Below are 16,917 nucleotides of genomic sequence, written 5' to 3'. Positions count from 1 at the left end.
ACCGATAGAGGGCGCACTTCCACATTACCGTCGTGCGATTCTTTTAAAAGATTTTTGTAAGCGTTTGGCGCTCCATACTAGAACGGTCTGACAGCTTAACCAATCAACAACGACTTATATTTTTACTGACCAATCAGCTCTCAGCGCACGGCGGCAGTTTTCGAATGAATGAATGCTGAGTAGTAGAGGGTATTTAAATCGGACAGATCGCTTCTTCTGCGAATGGATTGTTGCAAAGAGAAATAAATACTGATTTCTGTCATCGATATTGGAAGATCAAGAAAGAAGGTAAGATTTTATAGCTCCTTGAATGTATTTTTCCCTTGGATATTTTGTAAACGATCATGATTTTTTAGGTTGTAATAAAATATCGTAAAAATCGGCCGTCGTTCTCGTTTGCATGCATTTCTCGCATTGACCAGTTGCAATATAAACTGTACATACGTAACGTCACTGACTGTAATTGTTTAACTGTTGATTTGTTGATCATGTTGATTGCACTGCGAATGTGATGATCGGGTGAATAAAATACCTTAAACTTGAGACTGAGTGAAGACTTCTTATTTTTTTTTCACAAATTGTAGGGCCTAGCCAACATAATTTTGTGTGTGTTTGTTTGGGCTTTGGGGGGTTTTTTTTATTGTTTTTTTTTTCTTTCTTTTTTCGGGCATGCCGGGGGGGGGGGGGGGGGCTGGGTGGCCGGGACGGATTTTTTTCTCCCAAACGACATCCGCATACCTACACGATATGGCGTTTTAGACTTAACTTTTTTAAACAAAATGAAATTAAAGAAAATATAAAATTAGAAGAAAAAAATGAATTCAAACATTTTGAAATTCGGACTTTATTTCCCTTAAAAAAAAAATCCTCCGAAGCCGCAAGTTAGAAAAGACACAAAATTTGAATGCAAAACCGTGTTTCAAACTCGCAACCTTGCGGCGCAAATTCATGACCCTGTATCGACTGAGCTATCGCAGTGGCGCTCACCAAATAGTGGGGAACAAATAGTTACATACAATGTACCTGCCTACGTATCATAAAAGTATCTTAGAGGGCGCTAAATAACCATGTATGTGGATGTCGTTCGACCCGGGGGGGGGGGGGGGGGGGAGGGGAGGTTGTTAGACGTATTCAAGTTGTTTTTTGTATCATTTTTTGTACAGAAATCAGGTTGTACCTCTGGAGAGAATACAGTGCAGCAATACCGCGGCCACACCGGTGGGACTATTATTAACATTACATTAAAATATACACATATGTTAGGGTGGGCCTAACAAAACTAATTAATTTAGCCTATATTTGTCTTTTTAATAACATGTCTAATGCTCTCTCACAGGTTGAAGATCAAAAAACTGCAATCAATTGTTTGACAAGTTCTGCTAAATGTAGCAAAGCCTAGGACGATGCCGTCATCTCACCGTCGCAGAAACAGCCGTGGTCATGGTGGTGGGCCACAGAACAACAATCACTCCGTGGTCCGCCATGCGTCAGGCAACGGCAATGACGACTCCACCAAAAACGGCAACATTCGAGTAGTGGTCCGGATCCGGCCACCCAATGCAGCCGAGCTGGCGGCAGGGTCCGCGTCCAGACAAGTGGTCCAGATGCTTGATGACAGAGTCTTGGTCTTTGATCCAAAGGTATAATTTAAAGGCCTTTGGTCAAGCCTAGGATTCGTCATGGCTTCGGCTCCATCTTCCTGTCCCAAACTTTGGAGTTGGTGGCATAATGTGAATCAAGTTTTCTGCTACATGTTTATTATATAGCACATCAGATCCCAGACTGGGGGCTTGAGTGCAGAAAAAACATGCAAAACAAATGCAAGCCAACATTACTCCCTTTACATGTAGTTGACAAAATTCTCCAAAATTTTCATGAGGCAGAGAAAATGTCCTCTGCATTTCAAAAGCCAAGTTTTAGGTCTGAATTCAATTTTTAAAGGAGACTTTTCTTCAACATTTTGCGCCTACAATTAAGCCAAGTGATTTCAATTTAAAAATGAAGACTATAGTATTATAGACTGGTTCATGTCCAACTTTTTGATTAATTTTTTGTTGAATTTTTTGTTTTAAGTTGAAGTTATTTATCACACATTTTGACTATTCCATTCGCAGGAAGAAGCAGCCCCGAGCTACTTCCACGGTCGGCGAGTGGCCAGGCGCAACTTCATGCAGCGTAAGAACAAGGACGTCAAGTTTGCGTTTGATCACGTCTTTGGGGAGAGAGTTACGCAACAGTTCGTCTACGAGAACACGACCAAGAAAATAGTGGAGAGCGTACTAGCTGGGTACAACACTAGTGGTAAGTCAAAGTAGAAGTTGTATGTTAAATTTGAAGTGATTTCTGTTCACTGTGCAGAATCACTAGATAGGCTCTGTAAAACAAAACAAGGACAGAATACAAGATTAAACATGCAGTAAGCTGGTTGAACCGCGAGGTACCTCATAGAACCTCAGAAAACCTCGACATAAACCTCCGTTGAATCTTGCATTCGCACCGAACTTTCTGGCTGTCTCATCATATGCAACCAGTCACCACTGCAGTTCCACAGGCTAGGACTGTTACTGTCAATATTAAGGGGTACTTTTTTTTCATTTACACCGGTGAGGGCGCTTTTGTCTAATTCGCTTTTCAGTGTTTGCCCACAGAGCCACAGGGGCAGTCAAAACCTTCAAAATGTTCGACACGATTTCCATTACAAAAAAGTTGAACCAAAAAACGGATATACGGCAACTTGCATGAGGCAATGGTGCCCACTGGTCCTTCAATATCATCATCCTTTCTCATTTCCACCATTGATGGCGCACTTTGTCTAATTCGTTTTGCAGTATTCGCCTACGGAGCGACTGGGGCAGGCAAGACCTTCACGATGCTCGGCGCGCCGGACTGCCCAGGAGTCATCTTCCTGACGATGGTTGACCTCTACCGACGGATCGGAGAAATCGCTAAAGACAAGCTGTGTGATGTTGCCGTGTCGTACCTCGAGGTACTGTCAATAATAATATTTCTGGGGTGATAGCTGAATTTACACAAATATAATTCTAAGATTTGGATAATACACGAATATTGACTGCTTCGAATATTTGACTGCTTCCAGAGGTGATCCATGGAGCATCCTGTTTAAACCCAAGGGGTAGCCGAGGGAAATGGAATGCACCATGGATCACCAAGGAAGTCCAGTTTTACCATGCCATGAGTTTAAAGCAGTCAATTCTTGTTTTAATATTTTTATGCAACACCTGAATAAATCCCTGTCATCTGATTGGTGGATCGTTGATCACATGTCATTGAATTATTCGTCCCAACGCACCATTCGTCCCAGCGCAGCGCACAGTGCAATGGAAGTTCTATTGCACGGTGAATAGAACTTCCATTGCACGGTGTCACTGCTGCTGGTGGTGGCGCTGTTTTAAATCGAGATAAATTGAATTTGATGGTTCTCAACCTGTTGAACAGTTTGCATGAATTAAATATGATGAACTTGTCGAACTTTCAAACAGTTTTTAACCTGAATAAATTGGCTATTAAAAGTCAACCAATTAGATGACAAGGATTTATTCAAGTGTTATATAAAACAAATAATGAATGTTTCACGTTCGTGCAATGGAAAAGATAATTTCATTCGGTGACAGATGAAATGTTCCATTCCACTCGGCTTCGCCTCGTGGAATGAAACATTTCATCTATTACCTCATGAAATTATTCTTACCACTGCACTCACAAATATTCATTATTTCTATAATAATGCCTCACCCACAGATTCTGCTTGATTTTAAAAGATAACTGATTAATTTAACCAAAATCCAATTAAAATGTAATTGTTTGTCAAAATGAAATTTACTTGCACTTTTCCAAAACTACCATTTTGTGAAATGTTTGAAACATATAGTGCTAAGGAGTAATACTTCTGCTATCTAATGATCATTATTAAAAGAAGAGTACGCTTTGTCCACTCGCACTTTATCTATGTATGAATTTAACCATGCATATCTTTACTAGCCTACCAAATTTTATAAAAATCATTCATTTGGTAAAAAGAGCAGTTTCAACTTCAGTATTAAAATTGATCAAACTCTTTTCTTTTCTTTTTTAAAGGTGTATAATGAGAACATTCGTGATCTGCTAGCCCCGTCCGGCATACTAGCCCTCAGGGAAGACCCACAGAAGGGAGTTGTGGTCAGCGGACTGACGCTACACAAGGTAAAATTTAACAAAAACCCTGGCCAACAAACTGTGGCTTCAAAGTTCTTGATGTAGTCCCTCACTTCTGAGACTTACTTTGGGCATGTTGGGTGCCTTTTTAATAGTCGTAGTGCTTAAACAGCGCTTTCCATCGTATCAACAATCTGAGAGCGCTTTACAAATATTTTTTTGGCTTCAAGATCATCACTTCCTGTAATACAATGGCAAAAGTTGGAGAAGTTTTATTTCAATCTATGAAAAATGTGCATTCTGTGCTAATTTTGAGTGTCACCCTCAAATTGTCTCTCTTTTGTTAACTTCTATTTTCTAGCAATGCTAAAAGTCAGCAACTTTTGAAGAAGATATTACAACCTAACCCCATAGGGCCTATTGCTAGGAACCATCGTCAATCCTCTAAAATCCTCCAAAATTGTACACTTCTGTTCAAATGAAGGACACCCAGCGCCTCAATCCTTCAAAATTGTCAGACAGTCCTGCCTCAAACAATGCAGTCATCCTCAATCCTCCAAAATCCTCCTCTTCTTCAAACACCATTCATCCTCAATCCTCCAAAATCAACCGGTATTGAATTTGCATTCATCCTCAATCCTCCAAAATTGTATGTTGCATTCGTCCTCAATCCTCCAAAATCCTCCTCTTCTTCAAACACCATTCATCCTCAATCCTCCTTAATCCTCACGTGCTAAAACATTGTCCTCAATCCTCCAAAATCATCATGTTTCTCAAACACCATTCATCCTCAATCCTCAAAAATTCTCCAAAACCGCCATGAGGATTGTGGAGGATTGAGGATCGAGTTGAGGATGGAGTTTTCACTAACTCCCAGGGTGTGTGAAAAATGATTTTTTTTTTTGTTATTTTTTTTTCAGCCAAGAAGTGCAGAGGAGTTACTTCGCATGCTGGAGTTTGGCAACGCTAATCGCACCCAACACCCCACAGATGCCAACGCACAGTCCTCAAGATCACATGCTGTTTTCCAGGTAATAATCTCCTGTCTTTGGACGATTCATACCTCCTTCAATGAAAAGGGAATTCATCGGGAAAACCGTGAATGTCCCATAACTTCCATTGTCAACTTTGTGGTATTTGCTTTTCACTTTCACATACCGGCCGCTTCTCTCCTCTCGTAATGCATCAAAGATCCGAATAATGTTGAGTCTTGTGTCGCATTGTTTTGTTCTCTTCAGGTTTTTGTGCGGCAGAAAGACCGCACGGCCAACATCAGCACCAACTTTCGCATCGCCAAGATGTCGCTGATCGACCTTGCCGGCTCGGAGCGGGCCACCGTCACCACCAATCGGGGCTCGCGCTTCCGCGAGGGCGCTAACATCAACCGCTCTCTCCTGGCGCTCGGCAACTGCATCAACGCGTTGGCAGACGGAAACAGGGTATGTTACACATTGCTGCTCTTTTTTTTTTCAATCTTTGCAGATCAGAAACATATCTTTTTTTTTAAATAGGAAGACCGATTTCTATCACACTATGTAATTTGAACACCTACCAATTGGCCATCAGAATATTTGTTCTTGTTTCTCCCTGTCAGTCCAAAGGCCAGCACATCCCGTACAGGAACAGCAAGCTCACTAGGCTGCTCAAAGACTCACTGGGAGGCAACTGTCAAACAGTCATGATCGCTGCGATCAGCCCGTCCAGCTTAAACTACGAGGACACGCTCAATACGCTCAAGTACGCCAACCGAGCCAAGAATATACAAACAAAGGTAAAGAGACTTGCTTTATGGAGTACATGTATGATTTGTTTAGTGCTGTGGTCCAGTGGTTACAGTGTTTGACTCATTTGTGATAGTACATGTATGTGGGTTCAAAACCTGATGGGGAAACATGGTGATTGTGTCCTTGGGCAAGACACTTTACTACAATTGCCTCTCTCCACCCAGGAGTATAAATGGGTACCTGTGAAGGTAGAGACCAGATTGCGCTGATGCTTGTGTTCTTGGGCAAGACACTTTACTACAATTACCTCTCTCCACCCAGGAATATAAATGGGTACCTGTGAGGGTAGACACCAGATTGCACTGATGCTTGTGTTCTTGGGCAAGACACTTTACTACAATTGCCTCTCTCCACCCAGGAGTATAAATGGGTACCTGTGAGGGTAGAGGCCAGGTTGCACTGATGCTTGTGTCCTTGGGCAAGACACTTTACTACAATTGCCTCTCTCCACCCAGGAGTATAAATGGGTACCTGTGAAGGTAGAGACCATTGATCGAGCTGCTGCAGAAATGTGGTCTCGTATGGCCTGATAAACAGGGGTAAAAATTCTGAATATCACCCAATTTCTGAACATTAATAACAAAAATTACTTCGATTAGAGTTTACGTTTTCTAACGTTTTTAAAATCTTATTTTTCTTTGTGTAGCTGAAACAGAATGTAGTGAATGTAGACTTGCACATCAGCCGCTACGCACAGATTGTGGAGGAACTGCGAGCCGAGGTAACTTAGAATCTGTATTTAAAAAAATATATTTAAAGGCAGACTCTACATTTTCAAAACCAAATAGGTCTGTAAGTAGACTACCGGTACGGTGTTCCAGAGGCTGCTGGTTCAAATCCTGCTCCAGTCAATGTCTTTGCTCATCCCAATACGTATGTCTGTGTTAGGGCTGGGACGATTACTCTGCTACTCCAGTAATCGATCGATGTATTAATTATTCGGTTACAAAAACCTCATAGCAAATCGCAAAGGTACAAAAAAAAGTGTGCTTGCTGACAAAGTATCGAAACTAATATTTTGAAAAGGGATTCGAATCTTTTGATGCCAATACCATTATTTATAATTAAAAATATTGTGAAATCATGATAGCTGGCCAAGATTTTCCTTAAAAAAAGGGTTTTAGTAGAGTACACAAACAAGAAACCACTATTTTAATTTGAAACCAATTTGGATTTACCTCTGAACCACTAAGCTGGCTTAATTTCCAGGACTTGGAAAAACTGAGAAATAAGTTGGGTTTTTGACAATTAAATTTTTGTTTTGTTATCATGACATTCCTCTATGCCTGTACTTTGTAGGTGTCTGAACTGAAGGGCAAGTTGCAGAGTTACGAGTCGGGCGTTGTGAAAGTGGATCGGTCAGTGCCCGCACCTGCTGACAATGAGGAACAAACTCACAGGTGAGGGGTACAGGACCACTGAATAAATTAATATGTATTTGACAGAGTCAGTGTGAGAGACACATATATACTGGTTCCAACACGCATAGCTTGGATTATATGCACAACGGATTTTTCAACGTCATCAGTGCAGGTTGCCAATGGCGTTCAATTTTCCATCATATTTTTGATCCGTCTTACCAATGGGGTTGTACTTGTGTATCAAAATCTATCAAATGTAATCTATCAAAAGAATGCTATGCGTACATGCCAAAATTATTAAAGGGAAAAATTCAAAATCATACACAATTTTTTTCAAACATTCAAGCAGAACCCAATTAAAAATGAAAGACCTTGTATTCACACAATCTACCGTCAAGGTTTATTTAACCAAAAAAACCCCAAAGATGTCTGTACATGTAAACATCTGCGGGACACTGGAAATATTTGCATTTGCTGTAATTTTCAGAAATTGATGTATCTAAGGGGTTAGTATTTTATAGCAAATATTGTTACACTGACTTGTATGAAGTTTTGTATTCGTAGATGCTGGGAAAACCACCAAAAAAAGATTTTCCAATGCTGGTCGGCCAACCAGTGTTGGAAATTGATACAAAAATCAAACTTATTTTGAAAATGACAGCACACGAGTTGCAACAATTTTAGAGGATGCATTAGACTTGTCATTCACTGGTATTTCATAATAATTTTGTAGTTTTGTTTTTTGATGTTTGCAAATGTTGTACAGTAAACTCCAGCTAAGTCGGCACTCTCGGGACCCGAGAATTTGTGACGACTTATGCGAATGGCGATATCTGCTGTAAGTCGTCATTTTGCCGACTTACATGAATGGCCTTTTGCACACATGCTTCATTGCACTAATTGACTTCGATTTACCCTGGTTTATCTCCTTAATGCTTGAGTTGAATCCAGCAAATTAATCCTCAAATTGTATCATCTTGTTTGGGGTATTGCTAGTGGAGACCACGATACATGTGTACGTGCACAGTAACAAATTAAATGCGTGCGTGGTCCGGTTTATGGTATATACCACGCACGCATTGACTGCAGCAGTAGTCATTCAATAAGACGACCCCCAAAATGGACAGAGCGCATGCGAACAGCCTAGAGGGGGTACTGGTATTGATATGCTCACGATGCATATATGCGATGTATGCAGTAGGACACCCTTTTTCGACACCGATGCATGCAGCGATCACAGGCCGTGCGAAACCACTTTTCACTCAACACTTTGCCAACCGCAGTACATAAATTCAATGCCAATGCGTGATTTGTTGAATGCCGACTTACACAAAGGATTTTGTAATGCTTTTTATGGAAAGGGGACCGAGAGTAACACGACGACTTGAGCGAAATGGCGACTTATAAAAGCCGACTTAGAAATAAAAATTTCAATGGAAATGTATTACGGACAATCGTGACTTTAGTCAGACGGCCGACTTGAGCGATTTGACGAGTTGTACGATGTCGGTTTAGCCGGAGTTTACTGTATATTCCCTTCCAACGGTGCATGAAAGTTAACATTGATTCCCATCTTTACTAAGACCAACTCAATATCTGTTCTACTGCCAGGCTACAGTTGGAGCTGCACAAAGTCTTCACGCAGCGAGGCAGTGTCCGCAAGGAGTTATTGGAGTTAGAATCCTCAGACCGACATCTGACGGTCATGATCAGCCGCAAGCAAGCCATGGCAGAGAGAATCAGGCTCATCTATGGAGAGTCTATGCAGGGTGATAAGGTATGGAGAGCCACAACAATCTTATTTCCAAATTCAACTTTATGTTGTTGGTTATGGTATTTGATTCTAACCCATAAGTACCTTATAACATTCAAACATCAATGGTTTGTGGATCCCATTCTGTTCCTTATAGTAACGTTCTGTTGTATTGAGCTTTTTCACAGCTTGTACAGGGTGAGTCAAACTGATCTGGACCCAAATTAAATAATTTATTAAAAACATGTAGCAATTATGAAAACAAGTGCAAATGAGATATGTTATAGGCTGGTATTTTGGACATATTTGGTAAAAGGTTCATGTATATCCATTGTACCATGTTTCACAAAAGCTTTAGCAAAGAACACACATTACAAACACTTTGACCACGGTTCCATGGTTCAACAAATTTGCGTACTGGTGTGAAGCAGTGAAATAATAGATCAAAACCTAGTCATGGTGACTGACTCACTAGAAGTTATTGACATATTTAAAAAAAAAAAAAAAAAAAAAGGCAAAACCAATTCCATCTACAGACTGGAAAATGCGCCACTTCAATGAAAATGGAAACTCCTCACCACAGCCACTAAAATTGAAAAATTCAAAATTCCTGTAGAAGACAAGGTAATAACCATTCATCTGAAATGCTCAGTTTTTTTCTAGATACATGTATATACTCTATTTGCCACCAAAAAAAATTGGTGAAACCTACCCTGTAGTGCCATAGACAAAACAGGTTTAAAAAGAACCACTTTGTTTTTCTTTCAGACAATGGGTCGTTTTGAGCGACACATCGCAGCGTCCAGCGCCCGGCAGGTGCGACTCCGAGATCGGAAACCGGCCGTGGAGGAACGCATCAGAACGAATGAGGAGTGGCTAGAGAAGGTGCAGGGTGAAATGAAGATTGATGGAGAGATGCCGGTGGTACGTTACACACATATAGGGAACAGTTTCACAGGAAAGAGTTGATTTGCAGAAACAGAACACCAGCCAAAATAATATGAGAAAAACAGGGTGGTTCCCAAAAAAAGTTCACTTTTTTAGACGCAGATTTCTCAAAATGGGGGAGACACGTTGAATTTGTTTAAAGGTATTCGTAAACTACAAGATCTTGGTTGTATATGGTGAAAACGGCTTTGAACATAAAGCCCCAATAAAGAAATGGCGGCCATTTACAGAAAAGCGGTCAAAAAAACAGTTTACCACACGCGTGTATGAGATATGGTCATCTTATTGCAGTTTTTTTGTGCACGCAGTGCCATTGTTTTGACCAAATGTCTCATAGATTTGTACTCGTCATGTATTGTTAAGCACCCGTCTTTAGATTTTGAGCACTTTTGCTGCTTCAAATGAAATAAAAGCACAAATGACAAATGGTCCATTCTACCTTTACAGCGGGCTAATACTTCATTTCAATTTCAAGTCGCAAATTCATTAGGGTCATGGCTAATGTCACAATAAAATGTCAATTGTTGACGTTATGAACTTCACTTCGTTCACGCTTTGAAGTGAAAAATGAACTGGCCTTTACACAGCCAAATCCTGCCTAAATTGTTTGGGTTAAAAATCTTGTTTGCTTTCTTTTTTTTGATAGGTATTTCAAGAGAGTCTTCGGACCAGACATCTAGAGATTGAGTTGAAGGATTGTCGTCGTCAGATCAAGCATCTGAAGAGATTTGCCAGGCAGCATGATAACCACCAACAGAGCTCAGAGAGGTATATACTCCATGGCCTTTTTCTCAAAATTATTTGGATTTTTTTTCTTCATTAGAGAGGTTAACTTATGAGGTTTCGCAATAAAGTGTTCACCTAGCTAGACCCTCGTTGTGTCATGGATATATGCGTTTGCAGCACATTTACAAGTGCTGGCTTGCGGTATGATATGCCAAACAAATTATTTGGACGTTCCTTGTAACGTGAAGGCAGGGCGGTATAAAACCTCTTCATTTCTTATGCATGCAAACATTTTAAAGATTGAAAAAGAAGTTTTATCAGAAGTCACTAATCTACCGTCATCATCAATAAACTTGAGAATATTATCTCAAGATACTTTTCAACTTTTAAAAAAGGTTTAGCGGACACAGATTCTATGAAATACCTGCTTATATATTCTTTTCCTTAATTGTACACAAACAGGACACGAAGCTTAAGTACACGTTTCTGTGCGCAACGTGAAAGCCCAATTAATAAGCTTTCTTTTAGTACAAGAATCATTTGAATCACTCATGTACTTTTCAAGTTACGGAATTTTGAACACAAACACCGTTTTAAAGTTCTGTCCACTGATCACAAAAAAGGCAAGTGTTCTTTCAGAAAAACGAAAACAATTCACATAGGGATGTACATTGTATGTGAATCGACGTCGTCGTGTCTACAAGTATGGAGTGCCATTCTACAGGTCCTTAAAAAAAATTGTAAAAGTGACCAATTGCAATTTCTCTTGTGCTAGGTTGATCTTAAACCTCCTTGCGACCGTCCGCAAACAGTTCTACCTTCTGAAGGGCTCGGGCTTAGCCACTTCAGACGTCGCGGTGGACTTTGAGTCCATCCAGAAACAGGTCGAGGGGGATCGGGAGGTAGCCTGGGCTGATCAGAACGGGTCAGAGGTCACAGGGTTGGAGGTGAAGCCTGGCGGGGCCACGGAGCCAGATCTGAACTATCTGCTGGAGTTGCCGGTCATGAAATGCGTGGATGTTACCCCGAAAGGTAATGTTTACAAGTACCGTATGATCAATGTTAACCACTCTGGTCTTTTCCCCCCTGACGAATTTGCAACTTCTATGCTTTGTTTTTAACTCAAAACTTTTTTGGTAGCTTTTGCGCACAAACACATCCGCCCTGCGAGTAGACTGGCGCATATCACTACATTATCAATGCTGACAGGGGAAGGAACAAGTCTGAAATTTGTACAGAAATTATTTGAAGACTTCACGTGGGTCTTTTTTTTATTCTGTCTCATTGCTAGAAAGAAAAAAAATAAAGATATTTTTGTGGGGGAAAATAGCTCGAACATCTCTTTAGAGTAGCTTTAATATTTGGGTGGGACTTGAATGCAAGACCTCTGGTTTTCTTGTTGAAAAAAACTCAAAGATTTGACCATTGTCAAACAAGAAAATAGTACAAATTTAGGAGTATTTTAACTGTCAATTAACACATGTACACTTGCTTTTTTAATACTGATTTAAGGAACAAAATCAATGTAATGTTGAAAGAGAAATACCTGTCGAAATTTCATTCATCTACACTTTTCAAGAAAAAGTACTTTCTGTGAGTTGCATGCTGACAAAACCTCTCCCCTTTTTACTACACCGTGAAAAGTTAAAAAAAAGCGGGCAATTTTGGACAACCCCTATATCATGTTCCAGTATTATCCTTACATCCAAAATTCCCCAAACAATCCATTCGCAATTTGTAATACTTTGTCTGTAATACATTTGTATTATAGCACCCTCAAGATCCCCGCAGAAGAAGCGGGGACGGAATTCGGCGCCGTGCACGCCTGCGAGAGTGCCGAGCACACCAGCGCAGAACCAAAGCTCTGTGCTCCTTGAACGAACGCAGACGCCGACACAATACAGCACACCGCAGGCGAGGAGAGGTATGGAGACATTTTTGAAGGAGAAAAACAACAATCTAAATTTTGGCAGTGCAAGGTTGATCAGCACTTTTATTGAGCCAATGACAAGTCGTGACATGTACATGTACTTGCTTTGTTTGCAGCATAGCATTAACTCTAGTCAGAGCCAAGGGTTTTGCTTAGTAACGATCAGTCGGATTCTGCCTCCGGTCGAGTATACCCCACTTACTGGTAAACAGATGGTGAAGGGGAAGAATTCGACCAGATAAGGAAAACCAGCACTGCCTAGTGTAACTGAGAGAGTGAGATCTTAACTGTTATTACTTATAACACGACCACGCACCGACGCACATACTTTGTATGCAGCATGTATTCAACCCTAGTCAGACCCAATTAAGGTTTGTGCTTAGCAAGTGGTTAGATTCTCCCCCCCCAGTCGAAAATACCCCCTCTTGCCCTACATGTGTATGTATAATTTTTTTTGCTTTGAACAGTTGTGCCCTGTGGAAGAGTAGCCGTTAGCACGCCCCCATCGCGTGTACGTGTCCTAACTCCAAAAGCAGCCACACCCTGCGCCGGGCGGAACACCGACATCAACGCCTTTCAGCCAATCGAAAATGGTAGAACTCCGCTGGGTGCGATTGTTTGCAACACCGGACTCGGGCACGGCATCCCACAATGCATCAATGAGACCGTTACCAAGGCAAAACCCGACCATCCCAATTGTCCGTCACAGCCAGTTGACGGGGAGGAGACAAAACGCAACCTTGCGGGAACTTTTGAAATGGAAGGCGTTTGCCCGTTGCAGTCCCCACAGCCAAGTTCGTCATCACAGCCCATTCGAACCGCAATAGCCAACACAGAAAATTCCCGTGCGACCAAAACTGACCAATCAGAAACGTCGTCCCTCAACGCCACATTTTCTGCAGAGAGCACAGAGTCGACGCATCGCAGTGTCGAGCAGGGCACCGAGAAACCGGTTGCCAGAACGATAAGCTTTGATCAGGAAAACTCTATGCCCAATCAGAAGATCAGCCCAGTCACAGGTAGGATATTTGCCTCCAACTTTGGAATGTTCTGAAGAACTACAGGTCTGATTGGGTTGAAACTAGGTATGTACCTAGACTGGGATATGTTTTAGATGAAAATTTAAGCGACATCACGATGACATCGTCACATGACATGTGACAGCCTTATATACAGAACTATTTCTCCGATTTGGTTGAAACTTGGTAAGTACCTGCACTGGGATGTACTGTTACAGATAAAAACTGAAGTGACATCATGATGATGTCCCAGCTCACATACATGTACCATGTGACGTCACATTAAAGGTTCGTTTTTAAAGGCCTACATCTACAGAACTATATGTGCAGTTTGTTTCTAAAGGTTCAATTTTCAAAGTCCCGTTTTATTTTAATGCCTTGGCTACTGACGCAACATTGATGTTGCAATTTCACAGTGTGCTATCTTCAGAACTATACACATCTGATCATTCTGCAACTTTCTACTGCACATGTCTGTCCTATCATAACATTCATGACATAAACATGCAATAACAAAATGCAGAAACAGCTGTACATTTGTCCACAGACACTAGTTTTTCCTTATTACTATTTCTGCTAATCTTTCTGACTTATTAAACTAAAATACATTTCGAGTTTACTTTCGTTTCGAATTGATGAACAAGTAATTCAAAAATTGTTCACAACTTTTAACCAAACTCAGTAGCACATGGGAACGTGCACATTAATGTTGGTTTCTACATGTACATACATGTATAGTACGTACTTGCCATAGCGAGGCTGTCGCTGTATATAGTCTCTTCGGCTGTGCAGTATAAAAAATAAAAAAAACATATCTTATACCGTGTGACTTTACCATTTGTTTCTGCAGGTCGCGTTATGTCGTACGCAGAAGTCTTGACGACTCCTCAGCGACTGGACACAAATGACCAACAGAGGGCTCCCCTCGCAGCCCTGACAAACAATTCCCCTCAGCTCCAAGACAGACCCGTCAAGGGGCAACAGCGGCTCAGCGTGTATGCAGGGAACCAGTGGAGGGGGAGCCAGCCGACATCCGGTACAACAAAAAGGTATTACCTAATTGACGTCATATTTGCTTCACATCTGTATTCGCGTGAAGTTAAACAGCCTTTTACTCAGTAGAATTTTCACATGAATTGACATGAACCTTAATAGCGAATCCTATTGTTCAATTTCAGGAACCTTCAGCGTCGGGGCACGTTCACCAAGCACACCGCCCCGCTGCATCACCGGCGCAGCAAATCCCAAGGTGTCCTCGGCGAGCGGCCGTTCCCATTCCAGGAGGCGAAACTGGCAGAGACACTGCACAGATTTGGCCTCCCCTCGATGTCGGATCAGCCAACAGGTATTTAGAATGCATCAGATATTTACTTCATTAATTTAAAAAACCGAAATACGCTGCACATATCCTGCGGAGCTTAGAAGACAGTTGCAATACCAAACTTGCTTGTTGTGGAAGGTGTGACAAGGGCTTATATGGCAAGTGATTCACAAAGTAAAATGTAGTTCACATAAAATATGTCTTTTGTTTTTTTCAGTTGGCGGAAGAAAAGCCACCCCAGCATATATGTCAATGACAGCATCGGCAGCCAACAAACGCAGGAACCATTCTAGGGGGTGAGTTTTTAAATTTGTAGCTCGATTTGCACCTCAATTTAAAAAAAAATTGAGACAGGACTTCTGTATCTAATATCCTACCAAAGTTTTAGGCCAGATCACGTTCATGCAAATGCGAATGCTAAACAATTATGAAACCTTCGCTATGAAATTCGCCGTAGTTGAAATGTGTTCAAGTTTTGCAAATTCACCGCGCAAAAAAAGCTTTCCTGACGTCACAATTCAGAGCACAAAACGCTTCCCCGTCATCACAAATTCATGTTTGCGTTCCCACTGATAATGAACCGGCCTTACAGACAAAGACGTTGAATTAAAAGATGTTCATTGAAAAAGAAAAAATGAAGTCACGATCATGTCACCATGTGCCTCCTGACACTAACATCCCAATATATGTGGAGCTCTGTGGTCCAATGGTTACGGTGTTCGACTCGCGTGCCATGGTGCGTGGGTTCCAACCCCAACAGGGAACATGGTGCTTGTGTTCTTGGGCAAGACACTTTGCTACAATTGCCTCTCTCCACCCAGGAGCTAGTATAAATGGGTACCTGTGAAGGTAGAGACCAGATTGCGCTGATGCTTGTGTCCTTTGGCAAGACACTTTACTACAATTGCCTCTCTCCACCCAGGAGTATAGATGGGTACCTGTGAGGGTAGAGACCAGATTGCGCTGATGCTTGTTTCCTTGGGCAAGACACTTTACTACAATTGCCTCTCTCCACCCAGGAGTATAAATGGGTACCTGTTAAGGTAGAGACCAGATTTCGCTGATGCTTGTTTCCTTGGGCAAGACACTTTACTACAATTGCCTCTCTCCACCCAGGAGTATAAATGGGTACCTGTTAAGGTAGAGACCAGAATGCGCTGATCTTGAGCCGCTGCAAAAACTGGTCTCATGGCCTGATGAACAGGGGTAATAATTGTGAAGCGCTTTTTGACCTTAGGTATAAAGCGCTATATAAGCACCACATTATTATTATTATTATTATTATGAATTTGTTTTTATATTTTCTACGACTAGATTTCTGTCTTCTCAAGAGAACCAGCCCCCGCTGAACAGCAGAGGTCCGATGCGTACGCACAGAACAGAAAGCACGATCAAGCCTGCTGTCCGAATACCGTAAGTTTAAATCGTTTACAATTCCGTTTAAAACGATAAATCCTGCAGGATGCACTGCGCTTTTGCAGTGTTTTCATGATTGATTTTGGAAGCCACTTCATAACTTCCTTTTTTTTCTGTTTTTTTTTTTATTTTTTAGGACTTTCAGCAAGAGTAGATCAGCTGGTAACCTGCATGGCAAAATGAATCCCTGAAGAAAATATGAGATAGCGATACCAGAAAGGCAGAAATGGCAAACTTCTACCCAAATGCTGTCCGCCACTTTGATATTTCCAGATCCCAAAAAGACTTTACAATAATGACAGGAATTCTTCATTTGTATTTTATTCAAAAGTTATTCGAAGAGTTAACTCCCTGCCAAAAAAAATCCCCTTTAATAATGAAAATGAAATTGCTGCAATATTGAAGGACTATTGGCAGCCATCTTGCTTCATTCACACTGGTGCACGTACATGTAATTGATAGTTAGAAGGGCATGTGAACCAGTGCAGTGTCCTTCAAAATAACAAA

The 16,917-nt window shown here is 41.2% G+C and overlaps 1 protein-coding gene across 1 annotated transcript; it reads left to right on the top strand.

Moving 5' to 3' along the window:
• The first annotated feature begins 167 nt into the window (after positions 1 to 167).
• LOC119725409 (kinesin-like protein KIF18A) lies at positions 168 to 16,623 on the top strand. The gene is made up of 21 exons (XM_038196816.1): positions 168 to 288; positions 1,337 to 1,640; positions 2,115 to 2,301; positions 2,829 to 2,986; positions 4,096 to 4,200; positions 5,073 to 5,183; positions 5,391 to 5,591; positions 5,747 to 5,923; positions 6,583 to 6,657; positions 7,236 to 7,336; positions 8,909 to 9,074; positions 9,819 to 9,974; positions 10,645 to 10,766; positions 11,500 to 11,756; positions 12,496 to 12,648; positions 13,122 to 13,673; positions 14,524 to 14,722; positions 14,852 to 15,018; positions 15,212 to 15,290; positions 16,309 to 16,407; positions 16,547 to 16,623. Exons 2-21 carry the CDS (start codon positions 1,404 to 1,406, stop codon positions 16,599 to 16,601), a joined length of 3,357 nt encoding a protein of 1,118 aa, XP_038052744.1. The 5' UTR covers positions 168 to 288; positions 1,337 to 1,403; the 3' UTR covers positions 16,602 to 16,623.
• Positions 16,624 to 16,917: the final 294 nt, after the last annotated feature.

The sequence above is a fragment of the Patiria miniata genome, unplaced genomic scaffold, assembly GCF_015706575.1.
Source record: "Patiria miniata isolate m_02_andy unplaced genomic scaffold, ASM1570657v1 HiC_scaffold_1, whole genome shotgun sequence".
Lineage (NCBI taxonomy): Eukaryota > Metazoa > Echinodermata > Asteroidea > Valvatida > Asterinidae > Patiria > Patiria miniata.
This window is presented reverse-complemented; position numbering and strand designations above follow the sequence as displayed.

Bases quoted from the DNA above. Each gene is read 5' to 3' on its own strand.
- LOC119725409 (XM_038196816.1), top strand. From the start codon at position 1,404: ATGCCGTCATCTCACCGTCGCAGAAACAGCCGTGGTCATGGTGGTGGG. The intron at 10,767-11,499 runs GTATATACTCCA...CTCTTGTGCTAG, and splicing joins CACCAACAGAGCTCAGAGAG to GTTGATCTTAAACCTCCTTG. The intron at 13,674-14,523 runs GTAGGATATTTG...TTGTTTCTGCAG, and splicing joins GAAGATCAGCCCAGTCACAG to GTCGCGTTATGTCGTACGCA.